The sequence below is a fragment of the Hippopotamus amphibius genome, chromosome 14 (genome assembly GCF_030028045.1).
Source record: "Hippopotamus amphibius kiboko isolate mHipAmp2 chromosome 14, mHipAmp2.hap2, whole genome shotgun sequence".
Taxonomy (NCBI): domain Eukaryota; kingdom Metazoa; phylum Chordata; class Mammalia; order Artiodactyla; family Hippopotamidae; genus Hippopotamus; species Hippopotamus amphibius.
In genome coordinates, this window is record NC_080199.1 from 12,131,246 (window position 1) to 12,152,916 (window position 21,671).

The window sequence follows — 21,671 nt, forward strand, 5'->3', positions numbered from 1 at the left end:
TGAGGGTGCAGCTCTCAGGACTGGGATTAGTGCCTGGGCTCCACTGCAACCCCTCACCCTTCCACCACGCGAAGACGACACAGCGAGAAGACAGCTGTCTGTGACCTAGGAAGCGGGCCCTCACCAGACACCGCATCTGCCAGGACCTTGATCTTGGCCCTCCAGCCTCCAAACTGGAAGAAAGGTACTTGTTTATAAGCCACCCAGGGGACGGTATGTTTGTTCCAGAAGCCTGAATGGACTGAGACAGAGGGGAGTCTCTCAAACTCCGTCTGTTTCTGGCAGTTTGGGAGTGGTCTGAATCACCCAACTGATTTGCACTTAGGTTTTCTTTGAAGTCACAGCTGGGAGCGGAAGACTGACGAGGAGACCGCTTTGTTCCTCCGCCTTGTAGAGAAGCTCACAGTTCTGCCATCGTGGCTGTCCAGGGACTGGGGTCAAATGCTTCCCTCCTCACCCCACCCTCACCCCTTGTATTCTGGAAATAATCTGCTTCCCCAGTCCCGAGTTGGAAGAAGCAGTGAAAAGTGTCACGCATCAAGTTTTCCAAAATACCTGGTCTTAAGGAGCAGGTTCAGTCTGTTCACCCCACCCTGCAGTGACCCGCCCGAGACGCAATTAAAGACAAGAGACAAGGCTGGTGGTTTTGCCTTAAAACTTCAGTATGCTGGATTGTGGCGTGAGGTATTTTTATTCCCTTTTGTTAGTACTTAAAACCATCTGTACAGATTGTAAGGCAAATGAGTCACACATCTTGAGCTACTCATCCATCTGTATGTTTCCACCTACGCTGGTCACAGCCCCACAGTCAGGATCGTCCCAGGTAAGGGCCCCCAGCCACGGTGCGGGACACTGGAAGGGAACCTTGGTGGGTGGGTCGCCCCCTCTGGGGGCTGCATCAGGAAGGGCTTGACCGTGCCAAGGGGATAGTAGCCACTCAGTGCCCACGGAGAACAGGCGAATGGATCTTGACGAGGGAGCCCAGCAGTTACTGGAACCCTGTTCCCTGTGTCGTCCGACCCTCAAGGATGTGCAATGTCATATGTCCATACCCCAGGCCTGGGGGGTGGGGGTGGGGGGTGAGTATAAAAAGGAGAAGAATGGTTTGTGAAGACAGGCACGATATATATATATACTACTATCGAGTGTGCAGTTCCAGACCACAGTTGCAGTAGGATACAGGTATGATCACGGGAGTCGGGGGACTGTGCGCCGGGACTCAGAGCTCCTGAATCCACGGGAAGCTCGGACACGCTCCACAACGTAACACAGCACAGATGGCCCTGGTCACTGACACACAGGTTCTCATGCTTGTGAAACAGACAGCAAACACACCACGGCTTACTACCCTCCCCTCGGATACACCACTCAGTACACGGACAGTCCAGAGAGCGCACTGGAGCTGTGCTGCTCTTAACAGAAAACAACCCACTACACTGTGTAAATAGCCATCACGTAAGCAATTTGGTCAACTTGTGCCAAGAAGGAGGTCTGGGAACCAACGTTTCACTGGAGCCTGAAGCCCCCAGTGGAACACAGGATGCTGCAAATTGCTCATTTATCAAAGAAGTAAATCCTACTAATTTCCTATTATTATAAAAGTAGAAAGATTGAGAAAAAAATCTGAAAATGATCTCATTTGCTTAAGACTGTGCCACGTGTATCACACACTGGAAAATCTATTTTGTAAAACGCAGCAGCCTAGAAATCAAAATCAGAAAAGTTTATCTTTTTTTTCTTTTTTAAAAAAGAGCACTTGCCCTGTCTTTTGGTGGAACGGATATGTTTGTACTGCTTTTAAGGTGCAGTTAGGGAGGACAGAATGTCATTTGGCACTATATCCATGACAATGTTTTAATACTGGCACAAGCTGAAGACAGCCCACCAAGGGAATGACGGCTGAGACCCCCCCACCCCCATTGGAGGCAGGGGCGCGGTCCCCGTTCAGATGAGAAATTAACAGCGGAAAAGACAAGGTTTAAAATGGGTCTGTGGAGACATGACAGTTGCTGTGAAACCATGTTTTTCGTTTTCCAGACAGGTGTTAATTTTACTAGGCTTCATTAATACAGAAGAAAGGAAACGTCTTCTGGGAAAGTCGCCACTGCTAAAACAATCAACACATGTGTCCCGTCCCGCCATCAATACACGTGAGATTCTTTGTGACTCAGAACGTGGGCACGGGAGGCCGAGCTTGTGGCGCTTCGGATCACCTCCATCCATCTAAGACAAGAAAGCAAAATAACCATCAGGGGCCACTTTTTGTAAATCCCCGTCTCTGAAATTTGCTTTTCATGTTCATTACCGCTTCGTAACCCTTGATGGTCATTACTTCCAAAGCCACAGCGTGACCTAACACTGCCTGGTGTATCATCTGCTGTTGTAGGAGAAGAGATCTTAAACGAACTCCTAGCGTCCAGGTAAATGAAAGTGGGTTTGAGGCTTTCTCCAGGTACCCCTGAGGAACACACTTTGAGAACCACTGAGCTGGGCCGGCTCGTGCTGTGGAAGTGCCTGAGGTGGGGTGTAGGGCACACTCCCTTCAGGGCAGTGAGAGGAGAGCCCTCGCTCCTCCTCAGGACAGTAGGATGCAGCCCATCCCACTTCGTGGGCGTCCCATTTCATAAATTGGTACATTTGCGGTGTAACTGGTGGGCAGAGACCCAGGCTACTGGTAAGAATTCCCCGCCAACAACAAAGCATCATCTGCTCTAAAATGTCAGTAGTGCCCGCTGCTGAACACCTGGGGTGGCCCCAGCTTCCTGCCTTGGTGGAGCTTACAGGGCTTTAGAAATTGCCTAATGCCAGGGCTTTATCACTGCAAGGCTATGTTACCCTGGCCACAACACTGACGACACCTCGGTGGTCCAGGATCCAGTTCGAGGTGTGCTGGCCCCTGGATTCACTTTCTGAGCAGTGTAGCTTAGGGACCGCTCAGTGGTGTCATGGGCAGCTTCGACCCTGGCTTTAAACCCCCGCGCTGTTTGTAGCGACTTTACTAGGGTTTGTGCGCGGGTAACTGGTCCATTGATAAGAAACCCGTGTGGGGTCAGGAGAAAAGTTTCTCCCTAATGGGGGGGTGGCAACAGTTGCCCTGGTTTGTTTTCCCAGGCGGTCCCGCCCCCCCCCCCCCCCCCCCCATCCCCTGTGGTGGTTCAGCAGTGACAACTGCTTTCACAGCCTGCTCCAGGATGCAGGTCCCAGAGTACTTGAACGTGGTCCAGTGAGATAGCCTGGCTCTTTCCCTTTTATCTCTTGGCTAAAGGAAGACCACTGCCCGGGGGTCTCTGTAAGAGGCACTGGGATTGCTTTTTTCCTTCCTCATGTGGTCTTTTGACCTGAAAGTTACTAGCCATTTGGCCAGGGCTCTAAGCAGCTACTGCAGCTGTGGACTCAAAAACACAAGCTAAAGATTGAAAAGTGGGCCACATGTGGCCTAAAGTAGTGTACAGGTTATGGGCTGATGTTTCCCAGGGAAAGTCACGGTTCCACTTGCTCTTGTGAAAATAGACACGAATGCGTGTTGGGCAGATGGAAACCAAATCTTATGAAATACTTTCATTTTAAGCAAGTGGCAGGATTAGAATGACATGCCCATTCTGGAAGGAGGTAAAGGCCCCGGCCGCAAGTACCTGCTGCTAAGAAGGCCTTACCGACTTATTCACTTGGGAGAAAGCCTGTTGCTCAGAAGAAGAGTGTCCTTTCTCTGCAGGTGCCCTGTGCAGGGGGACATTTACCTTTCAAATGTGTATTCACTTTCGGCCCTGAAGTAGTACACGTGGGACTTGAAGTGCAGCTTGAAGACGTAGTCTTTGTGGATGTCCTCGGACTCCGAGGGGATGGTGAGCGAGTATCCAAGCAGAGGCAGGCTGGCGAGGGGGTGATTGTCCTGGAAGCGGGCACAGAAGGTGGGAGGCGGCCACAGACGTGGAGCCTCCCCGCACCAGCTGGTCATGGCTGAGGGCCTGGCCTGGTTCATTCGCTGGACCACAGCACATCGGCCACCTGTGACATCATCCCTCCTCCCTTGTCCAACCAGCAGACAAATGGCCCTTTCCAAGGTGGAAGCAGCCCTTCAGCAAAATGGATAATGTCAGCCTTCTCACGGAGCTGAGGGTCTCTGATGGCCGTGGCAGGCCCCCCTCTGACACCTGGCTCCTCCAGGCCTGCCTGGGCGGCTCAGTGGTCAAATTCTTCATCCTTCCAGAGGAACGCTGCCTGCCCTGCCCTGAGTAAGGGAGGGTGCCGCAGGACAGTCCTTCAGGCTCTCCCCAGCCCCCACCCTGGGCACATACCTGGTGCGATTTGTAGAAGAACAGGCAGAAGTTTGTGAAGACTACCCACAGCTTCTGCCACCCGTTGCTGTTTTTGAATTTCCTCAGCAGGTTCCCAGACAACTGATTCTGCAAGACAAGCAGGCCTGTAGGGAGCATAGATCGGGCACCCCTGGTCCGGGGGAAGGACAGTTCAGTGTTACTGTCCGGGCCCCCCCCGCAGGGGCCACGGTTCTGTGCACGGGCTTCCTGAGAATGCCTTAGGGGAAGGGCCTTTCTCCCTGGGAGGGGGAGAAGTCCAGTGTGAGGCTGGTTTAATTTTCCTGTCACCTGTTAGGGGTTGAAGTCCCTCCCCTCCCGCTCACTGCTTCAGACAGTGGCCTTATTTGGAAAGAAGGTCATCAGATGTAGAATTAGGAGGCGCTCGTCCTGGAGTAAAGGTAGGCCCATGTCCACTATGGCTGGCGTCCTTAGAAAAAGGAGACAGACACAGGGCGGAGCCTGTGACAACGGAGGCAGACTCAAGTGCTGCGTCTATAAGCCAAACGACACCCAGGCTGGCCAGCGACCCCCGGGAGGGAGCCGGGGAGGCAAGGGGGCGTCCTGCCACTCAGGTTTCAGGCAGAGCTCAGCCCTCTTGCCACCTTGACTGCCAGACCTCTGACCTCCAGGACGGGGAGACAGAGCTGTCCAGCTGGTGGTGCCTGTCACGGCACCCGTGGGAAGGACCCATCCCCCTGGGTGCCAGCGGCAGCTCCTGACCGCCACCTGGTGGCCCGGGCCGGAACGCTGGGCTTCAGCGCGGAGCCTCCCTGCCCCTCCTCCACCCTGCACAACAACACTGGTGGAGACAGGCATCTGGGCGTCCTGGTAAACTCCGGAGCTGCTCCCTGGTCTCCCAGGCCCGCAGGAGCTGCCCGCACAGAGCATCACCGTGCGCCCCTGTGTCACCTCTCAGAAGACACTGAGAGGCCTCATTTGTGTCCCTGACAGGCCAGCAGCTCATCACCAGGAAGACTCAATGAATGGATGGGGACAGTCACATAGCCTTGTGAACGTAGTCACTGCCACTCAATGGTTCGCTTCAAGATGGTGAAATGGGCAAACTCACCACAAGAAAAAATGTAGATACACCCACATCTACTTCATTCTATCCCTTTGAGACATTCCTGTAACCTGTATTTAATCCACTAGGCATTCTTAAGTCAGACCCCTGGGGAAAGAGTTGCAACAGCTCTGGCTGCAAGTTGCCCGCAGTCTGATGGGCAGGCAGTGTGTTAGGCCGTGAGAACAGAGGAAGCAGAGCTGTCCCTGTGGCCGGGGGCACCACAGACACAGTGCCATCGTCCCTTCTGGCTGCCACTCACCCACTGGCGAAAGGCATGCGAAAGGGGAGCTCTGAGTTCCAGCAGGTGCTGGTGGCAGCCAGAGCGGGGCTGGGGTGCTTCTGCACGCATGGTTACACGCAAGCCTCACTGTGGAGAAAGGAGAGTAGCACATTTTCCTTTCCTTGTACTTCTTATTTCCATACCAGTCAAGTAAATTCCTCCAGCTATTGGAACAATAGCCAGTCCCACCCACAGTGTGGTTTACACCCTTCACCGATGAACCAGGTTCCGGGCCAGTGTTTTTTCCAAGGCAGGTAGTGAGCACACTCTTAACTTCTGCCAGCAGCCTTGAATCCTCCTGGAACACGCCAGGGTATAAGCTCTGAGTAGGTCCTTCTAGCTCTGCCATCTTAATAGATTAGATGCTTCTTAATAACTGCATCCACTGGTCTTTCCATCCTCCCCATTGTCCCAGCGGCCTCCCAAGTTGCCAACCGCACTAAACCTCCTGCTCCCGTGGGCTTCCCTCCCAGCCACACTTCAGTCTCTTAGGTCACATGCCTCCTAAACTCTGTCCCCCTCTTTCCTGTCACTGCTCTCAAGAGCCTGAACCTTTTGTCTACACAAATGACCTCTGGGTCTGTCTCCACGTGCGGCCGCCTCTCGTGGACGGGAGGAAGGCCTCTCCCTGTTCTCGGCTCCCAACTGCGCGTTCCATCTTGGGGGTTGAGTCACGTCCCCCCAGAAGACAGGCTTGCCCTAAGTTCCAATACCTGTGACGGTGACCTCATTTAGAAACAGGGTCTTTGTCGATACAACCAAGGTAAGGTCGCACTGGAGTGGGGTGGGTCCTAACCCCAGGGACTGGTGTCCTCAGAAGAAGAGGCCTTTTTAACAGATACACAGGAGACGACGACACCCCCAACCCCCCGCCAAGTGAGACAGAGGCAGGGATTGTAGTGATGTGTCCACAAGCCAAAGAGAACACCAAGGGTGGCTGACAACCACGAGAGGTCAGGATAGAGGCCTGGACCAGATCCTCGCTCAGGGCCTCCGGAAGCGGTCGACCCTGCCGACACCTTGATCCTGGACTTACAGCCTCCAGCACTGTGAGAGGATACGTTGCTGCTGTTAAGCGGTGTCTGATCCTGTCTTATGGCAGCCACAGGAAATGGAGAGTCCCCACCCCTAATTCTCCCTCTCACTGCGGTTCCCCCCATCTTCCCGGTCCTCACCTGTGTTGAGACGGCTCACACCCTCCTCTCTCCCTGGTCACCACTGCCTCCCAACGCCAGTCTTAAAGCACAGCTTTGATCATTTCCCCCCTGAACCCTCTGCTGGCCCTACCGCCCATGAGAGGCTTCACACTGGCCATTCCAGCATCAGCACCCCCGCGGCAGCGTAGGCCCCTGGCTCGGCCTCCAGGCTCTGTGGGGAGGCCCGCTCAGCTTCAGGCTACCCCCCAACATGCCCATCCCTCGCTTCTGCTTGCGCGAGCCCCACACAAGGCAGAACAGGAAGACAGAGAATCTGGGGCCGTGGACGGTGAGAAAGCACATCGAGAAGGAAGGAGGCACGTCCTCCCGCTCCCATCCCCCAGTCATCCCGGGGCACGTGGCGCCCACAGAGGCCACCGCGGACGCTGGACAGGAGCTGTGCACCTTGGGAAGGGGGGTCAGGCAAGGAAGGGACACGGACAGAGTGACAGACGCGCCAGGTCCGTGAGGATCTAAGCTGCATCACTGCCACCCTCAAACCATACCGGCCTAGGGCTCGCGCCCGTGGGCTACAGCTCCCAGCAGACTTTTCCTCAAAGGGCCGCATACCCTTTTAGGCTTTTTGGGCCAAGGGGGCAACATCAAAGACATCTGTAATAACCACTCAAAAATGGAAAACCCCGTTCTTCGTGGATGGGCAGGATTTGGCCTGCGGCCGCAGTGGACTCCCTCGGCTCCGCTGTTTGGCTGACCACGCACGCACGGGACTGCACTCGTGCAGCCTGTCACCCCAGAGGGCTGGGCTTGAGGAGCCGTGTCTGGGCCGCGTTCCTGAATGGCCTGCGTGCCTCCACGGATTAAGGAGGAAGTTTCACACCTACCAAATTCCCACGCCTCGAAAGCCCTGATGACACATCGCGAAGGTGAGCATAAAGCGAGGAAAAGAGGATTTCTCCCGCACAGCTCTGCCCTTCCCCTGGCCTCACTGGACCACCCTGGACAGAACAGATCGGATCAGGTAATTTTTGTCACTGGCTCTTCTTCCCTGCTCTCTCCTTGCTGGAAAGATCCCCGTTCCCTGAAAGAAGTCTCCAGTTGGCAAACTTGGCCAACAGATGCAGTGAACGTGCGAAGGGAGGGATGGGAACAGCAAACCTCCCACCCCCTTCCCACAGTGGGGGGGACGTTCACTGCCAGCCCAGCCCACCCACAGGCCAGGCACAGCGGAGGAGCGCCACGTGGCGGGACACAGCCCCCTGAGGATGAGATGTTTTGAGAAGGAAGCGTGGGTTTTAGAACATTATCTGCAGCAGAGAGACGCGACAAAAGCAGTTCCCTGGAACTGTGAAGGTCACTTCTAGAGAACAATCTCAGAGAATCCCTATCGAATATCCAGCAAGAAAGATGTTTGGCATATCTGAACCAACACATACTGTTGGTCCCAAAAGCCCACTATTCTGGGCTCCCCACCTCTCACGTGACATTTCCGGGCCAGGCACACTTAGGAATTCAGAACCTGTCAGGTTTTAGAAGAACAAGCCAGCGCCTCTTCTCTACGGCACCCCAGGCAGTGGGGTCACAGTGACTGTGTCGGAACACGGGACACGCCCACGACACGGGGAAACAGCTTCCTCGTCGGTCAGGTCTGCTTCTGCTGTCAACGGGAGAGGACGAGAACTTCGCGGCTTTAGAGCTTTCTGGGCTTCGCATTTTCTGATAGGTTAGGGATTATGGACCCAGACTGGAAGATGCTTAGGGAATGGGGTTGGTCTCCAAACAAACTCCATTCACGGTCGCAATATGGGCAGAGTCCCATCACCCAAGCCAGCTCTCAGGGATGCTCCAAGAGCCGGCTTCTCGCAGGTTCTCCCATGAACTACACCTGCTGTGGTCCTGGCGGGCACCAACTCTCCGACCACACTGCCTCCCCGCGCCCGATTCCAGGGGCTGCTCCAAGCACGGCACGCGAATACACGCACGGACAGCCTCTGCCCTACGACCCACTCCGCGAGAGGGGAGGGCATGGGGGAGAGGGCCCGGAGAGCAAAAGAAACATCGCGGGACAGGCAGCCTGGGGACAGACGAAGGCCAAGGCCGGCCGCCGCGGGCACCGGGGAGCGCGCACGCTCAGGAGGCTGGCGCCCGTGGCCGCCCCCACCCCCCCCAAACCGGCCCTACCTCCACGGCCACGCTGAAGTCCACCATGGAGACGCTGGTGTTGCGGTGCCAGCACACGTGCACCATGGTGTTGCCGCGGTGCGGCGCCTGGCGCTCCAGCGAGGTGCGCGAGGCGCTCAGGTCGTCCTCCGACTCCTGGTCGCCCACCGCCTCCTCGGGGGACTCTGCGGGGGCGGCAAGAGGCGGCGCTTCCATCTCTGCTGAGCCGGAGGGGGACCCCTCTCCCGCCCCCACCCAGGGGCCGAATGGGACGGGAAGGCTGGGGGGCCCCAGGCACCCACGGAGCAGGAACTCACACCAGCAGCGAGGGCTTGGCCGGGGCCCCACGCCAGGGCCCGTCTCGCCAGCCCCTCTGCCGGGGAGCCCCTGACAGTTTTCTCTCCCCCCAGACGCTGACAAGGCAGCAGTGCTGGCCCAGGAAAGATGCTTTCTCTGCTCGCTCATGCTGTTTTAAGGTTGTTTGTTTTTTTAACTTTCAGAAAAAGTAAGTTCCTTCATTTTTTAGCTTAGAACACAAATGTAGACTGTGGATATGGGACGCATCGGTAAGACAGTTTTCAGTGCAAGAAGATGCCCTCCGACAGTCAGAGCCATCCTCCCCTCCCCCCTCCCCGGCCTCTGCGTTGCACACTTACTGTTGTCAGGGGGGCTGCTGGCCAGGAACTCGGGGGCGGGGCCGCTGCTTTTCTCAGCCAAGTCAATGGCCATCTGTATGTCCTCCACCCACTTTTCCATCTCGGACCGAGAACTGAAGGAGAGATGGACGTCAGGTATTTTCAGGCCACAGCGATGGAAAAGGAGTACCGACATCAAAGGTCAGGCTTCCCGAGTTACCTGGCAGCCACGACGATGGACTGGCGCTGGCCCCGCAGGGTGAGGCAGTGGGGCACCCCCCACTCGTCTTCACTTTCCTCGACCTGTGGGGCGCGTGTGCACAAGTTATTGCCCAGCAGGGGGCAGGCCACTCAGCGCGTTTTCAAAGGTTCCCCGAACTGGCTACAGCTCGGAGGAACCGAGTCAGAAAAACCCCAGTCAGGAGGGAGAAAGCAAGGTCACAAGGCATTATATTTTTTCCGCAGAGCCATAAACTTCCCTCTACCCAACCACTGAGGAGCATGTGGGGAAAGGCCAGGGAAAGACTCCTGCGCACACTGGCGCCCTGCCTGCCTCGGCCACCAAAGATCACAGAGCATGGAGACCCGTCCACTGGACCTCTCGGGAGAAAGGCCGCTTCCTGGTCTTTACTCCTCGTGGACGGTAAGGATGGCCTCTCAGGGCCCCAGGGCCACGCACCGGGAAGAGAGAGGCACGTTCATACCACGTGCCCACAGCAGCTTGCCTCCACACTTGATTCCGGAAGGAACATAGCCGTGCATCCCACGTGCAGGGGGAGTGATGTCCCGGGAGACCTAACAAGGCCCAAGCTTTTCACAGCTCCTGTGATGCTCTCACTTCCTTGTCAAGTCCTTTCTTTCTTTCCTCATGTGCTGTCACTGGCTCCTGCACCCCGCAGGCAGCCCAGAGGCAGAGGCCCTCGCCCGGTGCCCACGGTGCATACTCACGGTCATGCCGTAGAGCGGGAGCTGCCCGTGGACTTTAAACTGATTCGAGGCCGTCAGCCCCCTGCTCGTGTATAGCAAGACGTCGTTGAACTAGAAGAACAAGGACAAGGGTGGCTGAAATGAACAGGCTCTGTCTGAAACCAGTAAGTACAGGAACTATGTTTTCAGGATCGGGCATGACAGTTCTTGGATCTCAACAACTCCAGGCTGAGCAGCTCTGGCTGCTCCTCCTGCCTCCCCAGTACCCACTCTGGGGTGGCCAAGGCCCTGCCCTGTGACCCTTGCTGGTTCCTTGGGCCCACGAGTCACCCATCATCGTGAAGACAGACCGCTCTCAGCACTTACCAGGAAGAACATGCGCTGCTGGAGCCCCTTCCCGGAGAGCTTGCTGAGGCTGCCCAGGCGGATAAATTCCTGCAGAGAAAACACACCCACGAGCGGCTTCAGAGCCTGCAAACCTGCATCAGTGCAGATTCAATGCCGTGCCAGATGCACCCGCACATCGTGGTCCCTTTCACGCTAAAAACGGTAGCTATCGTAGCACCTATTTACTGAATGCCGCGCTGTGCTGCCTCTAAGCTCCCCTCCTGCCCAGCAACCTACAAGGCGGGGACTAGCTTTGGCTCCACTCCCAGAGAAGAAGCTGGCGGTCAGAGGTCCACTGGCCTGGGCAGTGGGGCTGGTTCACCCTCGGACCTGTAACTGTGCGCTTAACCCCCCAGGCCCTGCGGGCTCATGGCTGTGAAGAGGTGACAAGGACCCCCGATGGATACAAAGTGGCAGCAGGGCACCAGGAAGACAGATATGCCTTAGGAGAGAACTAGGAAGAGAGGAATCTCCTCCCCGACTTCAAACCTGGTTCTGAAAAACCAGTAACTGTGTTCTAGGATAAAAGCGCCAGAAGCACTTGTGTCTAAGGAACTCTTCCCCCTGACTATAAACTCCTGAGGGCACCGACCATTCAGGGTCACTTAAAAAAATAAAGAAACCCCACAAAACTATCATTTAAAATACTGTGGTAGACTCCAATGTTCATCGCAGCACTATTTACAATAGCCAGGACATGGAAGCAACCTAAATGTCCATCGACAGATGAATGGATAAAGAAGATGTGGTACATATATACAATGGAATATTACTCAGCTGTAAAAAGCAAGGAAACTGGGACATTTCTAGAGACATGGATGGACTTGGAGACTGTCATACAGAGTGAAGTGAGTCAGAAAGAGAAAAACAAATACCATGTATTAACACATATATGCGGACTACAGAAAAATGGTACAAATCAACCAGTTTGCAAGGCGGAAATGGAGACACAGATGTAGAAAACAAACATATGGACACCAAAGTGGAGAAAGCGGGGAGGGTTGGGGAGGGATGAACTGGGAGATTGGGATACCAAATTGTACGCTCTAAATATATACAGTTTATTGTATGTTAACTGTATCTCAATAAAAGTTCTAAAAAAAAAAAAAATTACATAAAAAAAACAAACAAAAAAAAACTGTGGTAAAATACACATAAAACTTACCCTTTGTGACCTTTAGTGTGTTCACAGTGTGCATTCATCACTACTATCTAGGTCCAGAACGTACCATCACCCAAACCCCGTCCCCATTAAGCAATCGCTCACCATTTCTCATGCTCCACTTCCCCCTCCCCTGGCATCTGGCAACCATCAATCTGTTTTCTGTCTCTATGGATTTGCCTATTTGGGATATTTCATATAAATCAAACATGTAATATGTAGCCTTTTGTGTCTGGCTTATTTCACTCAGCATAATGTTTTCAAGGTTCATCCACACTGTGGTGTCAGAACTTCATTCCTCTCTGAGGCTGAATATTCCACTGCATGGAGAGAACACGTTTTCTTTATCCAGTCACCTCCTGATGGACATTTGAGTTGTTTCCCCTTCTGGCTACTCTAAACAGTGCTGCTTTAAATATTCATGTTTCAGTTTTTGTTTGAATACCTACTGTCAGTTCTTTGGGGTATATAGCCAGAAGTGGAATTGCTGGGTCATATGGAAATTCTATGGTTAACTTATTAAGGAACCGCCAAACTGTCTTTCCACAGAACTGCTTTTAAAACACAGCTGCAAGCTCTGACATTCTTCCCATAGAGGCTGGTCTCTGTCCCCTTCCCTTGGATGTGGGTGGACCGGTGACAGATTTGACGAATAACGTATAGAAGTGATGCTGTGTGACCTCTGAGAGTAGGTCATAAAACTACATGTAGCCTCCGCCTTGTCCCTGGGAAGACTTGCTCTGGGAACGATGAACTGCACGCAAGCAGTGAGACCACCCTGAACCCACGCTGGGGAGGCCCCTCGTGGGCTCTCAGGTGCACGGTCCCAGCTGAGCCCAGCCTCCAGCCGTCTCTGCCAAGTGTAAGCCTTGGCCCCTCCAGGCCAGCCCATCTGGGACCTCTATCAGTGCCCCACGGAGCAAGAAGAATCACCAGGCCAAGCCCTGCCCATTCCCTACTCACAAAACCGTGACATATACTAAAAGGTTGTTTTCAGTCACTAAGTACTGGGGTTGTTTGTTACACAGCAATAGATCCCTGAACACCTGCCACAGTTTTCCTGTGACCACGGTAGCTAACGAGCCAAGAATAGGGATTCACCAGTTCATCTGGATGCTACAGACTCTGCACAGCCTGACTGTTTCTTTGGTCTTTTGTGAAATGTCAATCAAAGACGACATCTGCTGGCGATTTAACTGACATATTTTGCTGGTCCATGGGATGGATGCTATCAGACAGCAACAGTACAGTATGAAGAAGCGGTGTTTGGGGACTGCTTTCATCACTGAAGGGGGTCAGAGAACGAGGAGTGGTGACCCTACTGTGCTGTCACTCCTCTTCCCAGCTCAGACGTTTGATGTTGTTATATTTGTGCGTTTTCTTAACGCATCTTAGGGATGTGGGAAGGGGAAGGCGGGGCTTCCACGGAAGGGCTGTGGACTCACATCCATGTCTCAGGGCTGGAGATGGAAAATGCCTCCTGCCCAGAGTGGGTTTTTTTGTTTGCTTTGTTTTGTTTTCAAAACCATGAAATGGGAGAAAAAGAAAAGGTCCTTAATATCCTTAAGCTCAAGCTGCTTCCTTCTGTAATGAAATTCACAATATCCAGGATTCTGAGTTTTATCCAAATGAACCCCCGCTACCCTCCTGAAAGAACTCTCAGGCACACAATTCCTAGGACAGAAAACACACCCCAGGGGCCTGGCTCAGGCCAGAGTGTGCTGGGGCCTTTTGCCTCAGGGGAAAAAACCCTGCCTTCCAGGACAGGACCTCACCTCAACCTGACCCCAGCAGGAGGGCGGCAGGATTAGGCCTGAAAGCTGTGTTAGGAATGAGACTGCAGGCAGCTTGAACATTAGCTGCTCACCTTTAAATCTCAGTTTTTCAAATTCCACATGTAGATAAATCTGTCAGAGCCTTCTTTCCACTCATCAGGTTATTCGATAATTTAAAATTAAAAAACAAAAAAAAGGTTGGGGGGCAACTTCTCTGGCGGTCCAGTGGTTAATGCAGGCGGCTCGGGTTCAATCCCTGGTGGGGGAGCTAAGATCCCACAAGCCTCCTGGTCAAAAAACCAAAAACATAAAACAGAAGTAATATTGTAACAAATTCAATAAAGACTTAAAAAAAAAAAAAGATGATGAATTGGCCTCAGTGTGTGGAACGGCCCATCTTAGAACTTGGCCCCCTGAGGGTCTTGGATCCCTCCCTCCTGTTTTCGTCAGGGTTGACTTTGAAACAGTGAGTGGCCATGAGGCAGCCTGATGAACAAAAGGATGTGCAGAAAGGCGGGTCTGCAGTGTGTAACCAGCACCCCAATTCTGACTTTAGCTTCATCAATAGTAACGACCTGCATTTGTGTAGCACGTGGTGTGAGCCTGACACGGGCTGGGTGCTTCTATGAGCTGCATATGTGAGCCTGTAAATTCATCCCTATTTTTCAGATTAGGAAACTGAGGGGCAAAATGAGTAAGGAACTTGCCCAGATCATCTGGTCAGTTGGTGGGGTGACCAGCCCATATCTGGTGAAATGCTTCTGGGTTCTTCTACAATGCTGTGCTGTGTACTCAATTACATTATAATAAGCATATACTTAGTGTCCTCAAATAAGTGTAGGTGGGGGAAGAGGAAGATAACTCATATTTATTGTGCTAGTTTTGCACCTTAAATCTCATCTGATCCGTATGACCTATGACAGAAGGTATGATCCCCATGTTACAGAAGGGAAGGAACATTCCAGCAAGGGAAACATCCTAGTTCTGGTGGAACCAGAACTTGAACCCAGGGCCACCTACTCCAATCCACTGCTCTTTTCATAGCACCGTGGAAACTATCCCTCAAAATAAGAAGTTCCTTACAAATGCTCTGTTTGCCACAAAGCATAATATGCTAAATATTTATAACATCCAGAGTTAAGAGAAAACTACATTGATTCCACAAGCCTTTAAAGGCATGTGCATGGATGGGTAAACGTGATTTTTTTTTGTTTGTTTGTTTTATAAATTTATTTGTTTATTTTATTGGCTGTGTTGGGTCTTCGTTGCTGCACACGAGCTTTCTCTAGTTGTGGAGAGCAGGGGCTACTCTTCCTTGTGGTGCACGGGCTTCTCATTGTGGTGGCCTCTCTTGTTGCAGAGCATGGGCTCTAGGCACGTGGGCTTCAGTAGTTGCAGCACATGGGCTCAACAGTTGTGGCTCACGGGCTCTAGAGCGCAGGCTGAATAGTTGTGGCGCACGGGCTTAGTTGCTCCGTGGCTTGTGGTATCTTCCTGGGGCAGGGATCGAACCCATGTCCCCTGCATTGGCAGGCGGGTTCTTACCCACTGCGCCACCTAGGAAGTCCATAAACGTGACTGTTACGTGCTGAGTCCTGGCAGAATTTTCTCACCAGCAGAGCTGAAGTAAACCCCAGCTTTAAGTTCTGCCCAGCATTTACCACACCACTCTTTTGACAACGCTTTATAGCTGGGGTTCTGGTCAGCTTTGCAATTAGGCTTCCCAACAGGGAGACCCAAGTACCCAAAAGATGAGGGATGTTCCCTCATCTTCCCTGAATTATACAGACTTCAAGGTTCTGGGGAGGCAACCTGTCAGATAAAACTAGAAGCCCCTGACACACTGGATACCTGTCTGAAGATTAAGGCAGATATGCAGCATGTCAGAGGCTAACATCTCCGTCTGAACCTGGGGGAGGTATAGTTTGAGATGGAAAAGCCAGTGGAGAAAGTGCCCATCGAGAGATTCGATGAGATGTAGCAACTGACTAGGATTTTTCATTTCTGGGCAATGACTGCTTCCTAGGAAGAGAACTGGCAAAAAGCAGGCTACTCTGTATTTTTAAAATGCCCACTGGCCTGGAGGGAGCGTGTTTGGTCTTTATGTGAATGACCTACATGTCACTCATAAGGGTAGGTAAAGGAATAATAGGATAAGTGGATTTGTATCCCTCCCAGAATGGTGCTCTGGCTAAAATGTTATTTTAATTCCTAATTAAAATTACATTATGTAAATGGCATCTTTTTTTTTTTTTTTTTTTTGTGGTCATGCCATGCAGCATGTGGGATCTTAGTTCCCCAACTTGGGATCGAACCCTTGCCCACTGCAATGTAAGTGCGGAGTCTTAACCACTGGACTGCCAGGGAAGTCCCTGTAAATTGCATCTTTAAAAACTACTTTTCTGACATGGGAATTTATTACATGCTTTCATGCACTAATTTTTTTCTCTGCTTTCTATCACCATTTTACCCAATTTTTTTTCTTTACCTTCCATTTTCATTTACCTAAATTTAAAAAAATAATCTCAAATCCTCTCAGATTATGGTGGGGAGAAAAGTAAATAAGCATATCAACCAATAAGGAGAAAAAGCAGCATATGAGGGCAAAGGATTAATTTACCTTCTTCTAACACAAAATTTTTGAACTGCTACTGTAATGTTCAAGGCATTTTCCCAGTTGTCCCCTGCAGGGAAGGAAGCCACTGCAGAAGGAGGATATTTTAACTTGAGAGTATCCATATTCAAAAGGTTCAAATTTAAGTCACTTAAATGTTGTCTTTCTGGCTTTACCTCCAAAGCATACAGAGAGCACGGCTTCTTACCCTTCCTGGGATCACAAGATTGTCAACGCCAATCAAGTCTTTCTTGAGTTCATGCAGCTTCTGGAAATTCTCCATCTTGATCATCGTACCGTGAAGCTGGGCCACCATTTCCGTGATCTCTGCCAAAGCCGCTAAGGAAGGAAACAGACACAAAAGCTGCAGCATTAATGGCAGGTGTGGGGCATTTTTTTCCCCAGCATCTTTAAGCTCAATTCTCCAGGGTAACATCCTCCCGTAGCTGAACTGTGTTAGAAGCCATCCTTCTAGGGAAAACATTGCTAATTCTCAATAAGAAAAATTGAGTGATTTACTTTATGTATTGACTGGCTTTGCTTTAGTTTCCCCAAAACCATCTTGAAAATGTCAATGCCTCCCTTCATAGCTCGGTGGTATACAGCTGTCCTTCAGTTAGAATTACTTGTTGGCATAAAGGGGCAGCAGCGAGGATATAAGAGTGCCTGGAATTTTGTCCCCAGGAAAGAGATTTTTCTCCCCTCCCTGTTACCTGGAAAAAACAGAGCAGAGTGAGCACAGAGAGGCCACATAAAAATCTAGGGCAAAGGAGGGATCTTTCTGGCAAAGGGTGTCATTGATCGTGCAACACTTTTGGGTAACGAACATTCCGGCACACTCTGGTTCTTCCTTCTGCAGACACTTAGAGCGTTTTCCAAGATGGTTGCAAAGAACAACTGTAAAACTAAATTTTCCAATGTGGGCATCTCTCCCCTATACCGATGGGCAGTATGGAGAAGGAGCTGGTGGCCTGTTAGCACCAGTTTGGGTGGCAGGCACACCCTCAGTAGCTGAGCATTTTGGTCTGTTTGTCCAGGGAAAGCAAGAAACATTTGTCTGCTGATCTTTGATCTTTGGGACACGAAACCCCTCCTTCTCCCCAGTCCCTCAGCTGTGGCAGGAAGCACTCCTTTTTCTTGCTTTCTCCCTGGGGGTGCACATGAAATGCCTCCTGGCTTCTTATCACAGAAAGCTTCTTGTCGCAGCCATAGTGACAAACCCAGAGCTTGCTCTGTCTTCAGACGTGACCAGCCAGTTCCGTCCAACAAACAGTTCCTGGGCACCAAATGTTTAACGGGGTGGGCGTGCGGAGGGTCCAAGAGGGAAAAGGGTGGCAGCCTGGCTCTAGGTGCTCATGGGGCAGGCATTTGAGAAGAGCTGCTGACTCTGCATCCCTCACGTTCAGAAAACCTATGTTCAGACATTCCTTGATTTGCCCCGTCTTTCTACAATAATGCCACCTTACATTTTCAGCTAAGTAACACTTTTGCCACTTAATTGTCAAGGACAGACTTTTCTCAGTGGGGACTGTTTAGCAAAAATAGTAAAAGGCAAACCAGGCAAGCTGGCCTGAGAAGAGCATTTGCAAAACTAGAGAGGTCCCTTGCTCTCCAGGGTAAGACAGCTGCAGAGCTCTGAGCCCTGGCAGCTGGGAAGGGCCCTGGGTCACCTCATCCAGGCACAGCCAGCTGGGACGGCCAACACGGGAGAACAAGCTAGATGGGGGGAGGGCACCCAGCCTCGAGGGTCAGGCACTGACCGAGCCTTACAGAGGGCGGGGGGGGGGGGGGGTACCAGGAGGTGGTGGCGACGCGTCCAAGCAGGAGGAACAGAACACGCCAAGGCACAAGGCGTGAGTCAGCATGGTTCGTTCTAAAGATTGCTGTCTAGGACAGGCCAAAACCACGTCTTGAACCATTTCTGTTGCCCTTCCGTGAACTGCCAATGTCTTAGTTACTCTGACAAATCTTGCTAAAAACTAAGATTAAGTTTAGAATCCTTCAGGTAAGAGAGACAGCTCTTGACATACTGACACGTGTGGGAATTTATGTCATCTGTCAGGAGCCACCTGCCGAGGGTGCATTCTGTGCACAGACTGGCCGCAGAGTGTAGGGAACCCAGCAGCAGGCCTCGGGGCCCGGCCCCCACGGGGCTACAATGCCAGGCCAGGGAGCACGGGCAGTGACAGACCACATACAACATGAGGCAGAGGACGTAGGTTCAAAAAGACGATGTGTGGCACGGTGGGAAAAGCATGGTCTGGAATGCCAGCTCTGATCTTTGCCGACTGAGGGACACTCACAAGTCCTTTACGCCCTCTGAGACTCAGTCTTCTTATCCATGAAATGGGATAACAACACTTCTCTCATGGGGTTGTTAAAGGAGTAAAGGTGCTAATGTATGAAAGATACCTGGCAGAGTACCTGGCCCAGGGGCTGAGTGAGGTTAATATCATCATGAGTCAGTAGGACAGGATGGTCAAGAATGTGGGTTCTGGGTTTAGGTTACAAGTCATTTGCTTTGCAGCTGTGTGACTCTGGGCAGCTTCCTTAACCTCTCTGGTCTCAGTAGCCCCCGTATGTAAAATGAGCTCACCACTGTTTCGCACGCATCTCGTGAAGACTGAAAGTTAATACAGGTGAAGTGCTTATTGTGGTGACCTAACAAATGCCCCACAGCAATGAGCAGTTGTATTTACTAGGAGCTGTTCTCCGTGGCCCATCCAAGGGAAAGTGATGCGTGTCCACCGTGTAGGTGGAGGAAAGCTTCCTGGAAGGGTCTAACTCTTAAGTGGAGCTTCTCCAGAGTTCTTTGCGCTAAACCACCCGGCTTGGGACACAGTATCCCCGAGACCCCCACCGGCAAGGCGCTCACCTCGGCAGTCTCTGAAGTCGGCGTGGCTGGGCGGGTGGTGCTTGCACAGCCGCTCCAGGACCTGCTTGTAGTGCATGAGCCGGTGCAGCGGGCGCAGGAGGAAGGTGTTGAGCGGCAGGTAGCACACCTTCTGCAGCTCGAAGTCTCGGCACAGGCTCTCCAGGCGCCGGGAGCCCCTGATGCCAATTTCCAGCGCCTCCAGGGCCTCGCTGTGCTTCCACAGATGAGCCGCCAGTTGCTGGGGGGTGAGACACAGGGGGGGGGGTGGGGCAGGGGAAGGGGCGGGGCAGGGGATGGGGAGAGGAGAGGGGGAGAAGGGGCGGAGTCCTGCTCAGCCACGTGGTCTGCCCAGTTTGACTCAGATGTAAAAGTCACCTTCGCTTTCATTATTTCATCCCATGTATTTAATTTCATGTTTTTAATATTTCACGCTTTAAATTCTCAGGATGAAAGTAAAAAGCTCTATTAAAGCACTGAGCAGTTTAAAATACGCAGGGATTATAACATATTTGAGATGTATATATAAAATGAGAGGTATAAATGGCCTTTTAAAACAAGACTGGCAAAACTGAGGGGAAATAAATGGGAGCTCCTTCAGGGGAGCTTGGGGTTTTCTTCTAAATGTCAAAAAATGACAAATAGGCCAGGGCCACTCAATAAACGTCATATAGTTAAAAATACGTATTTCTGTTTAACGCCCTCCCTCTGCTCGTATAGTAACTGACCATCTGCCATGAGACACCTGCTCTGCGGGATTCCAGAGAGTGGATGGGAAGGAGACTCGGCCCTTCTCTACTGGGCTCTGACCCAGATCCTTTGCTTGAGCACATTTTCGTCAGGCTTCTGAACCTTCTCTCGGGCTTGTCTGTGCACTTCCCTGTACAATCCAGTTTTAGTGAGAACCCTGCTAAGTCAGTTCAACCAGAACCCTCCACCCCGGATATCTTGTCACCCTTGACATTGGGGTCTGCATCCCCCATGCCCCCAGGTGATGTCTGAGCATCCCACTTGTCTTCAGCAGAGAATCCTGTTAGGTCGGTTCAGCCAGAATCCCCCCTCACGACCCTGATGTTTCCTCACAGAAATTCTCCATCCTGAGTCCCACCCTGCTGCTCCTTGGCTGCGGATCTCCACTTGCCCCGCTGCACGTGGAGCTGAGCCCAAGCTCTCTCCCCAGCTGTGAAACCCCACTGCAGCGTCCCCACACCTACTGCACCGGTCCGGAATAGCCTCTCCACCATCTTTTTTTTTTTTTTTTTCCCATTTTAAAACTATTTTTAATTTTCACATATTTAATCTTATACATTATTTTACATCATTTTTTAAAGCTCTTTATCTTATTGGAATATAATTGCTTTACACTCTTGTACCAGCTTTTGAGGTACACCAAAGTGAATCAGCTATATTTATATGCATATCCCCATATCCCCTCCCTCTCGCGACTCCCCCGCCACCCTCCCCATCCTGGCCCTCTAAGGCAATCACCCACCATTGAGTTGATCTCCCTTTGTTATACAGCAACTTCCCACTAGCAATCTATTTTACAGTTGGTAGTATATATATGTCTATGCTACTCTCTCATGTCATCCCACCTTCCCCTTCACCCCCCTCCGCCCCCCCCCAGCCCCATGTCCTCCAGTCCATTCTCTGCATCTGCATCCTTATTCTTGCCCTGTCACTGGGTTCATCTGTATCTTTTTTTTTTTTTTTAGATTCCATATATATGAGTTAGCATACAATATTTGTTTTTCTCTTTCTGGCTTACTTCACCCTGTATGACAGACTCTAGGTCTATCCACCTCATTACATATAGCTCCATTTCATTCCTTTTTATAGCTGAGTAATATTCCATTGTATACATATGCCACATCTTCTTTATCCATTCATTTGCTGATGGGCATTTAGGTTGCTTCCATGTCCTGGCTATTGTAAATAGTGCTGCAATAAACATATGGTACATGTTTCTTTTGGGATTATGGTTTTCTCTGGGTATATGCCCAGTAGTGGGATTACTGGATCATATGGTAGTTCTAGTTTTAGTTTTCTAAGGAACCTCCAAACTGTTTTCCATAGTGGCTGTACCAACTTACATTCCCACCAATAGTGCAGGAGAGTTCCCTTTTCTCCACATCCTCTCCAACATTTATTGTTTCTAGATTTTGTGATGATGGCCATTCTGATCGGTGTGAGGTGATATGATACCTCATTGTGGCTCTGACTTGCATTTCTCTAATGATTAGTGATGTTGAGCATCTTTTCATGTGTTTGTTGGCCATCTGTATGTCTTCCTAACACCATACACAAAAAATAAACTCAAAAT

At 51.5% G+C, this 21,671-nt stretch overlaps 1 protein-coding gene across 1 annotated transcript in view; it reads right to left on the reverse strand.

Moving 5' to 3' along the window:
• Nucleotides 1–644: 644 nt before the first annotated feature.
• Nucleotides 645–21,671, reverse strand: part of FARP1 (FERM, ARH/RhoGEF and pleckstrin domain protein 1) — a 297,915-nt gene continuing 276,888 nt past the window's right edge. Inside the window, exons 18-27 of the mRNA XM_057707383.1 lie at nt 19,352–19,589; nt 16,685–16,815; nt 10,905–10,973; nt 10,560–10,649; nt 9,832–9,914; nt 9,633–9,745; nt 8,998–9,161; nt 4,296–4,403; nt 3,738–3,889; nt 645–2,223 (exon numbers count right to left, since the gene is read on the reverse strand). Coding sequence (XP_057563366.1) covers nt 2,142–2,223; nt 3,738–3,889; nt 4,296–4,403; nt 8,998–9,161; nt 9,633–9,745; nt 9,832–9,914; nt 10,560–10,649; nt 10,905–10,973; nt 16,685–16,815; nt 19,352–19,589 — 1,230 coding nt within the window. The 3' untranslated portion in view covers nt 645–2,141. The remainder of the gene's footprint in view (nt 2,224–3,737; nt 3,890–4,295; nt 4,404–8,997; nt 9,162–9,632; nt 9,746–9,831; nt 9,915–10,559; nt 10,650–10,904; nt 10,974–16,684; nt 16,816–19,351; nt 19,590–21,671) is intronic.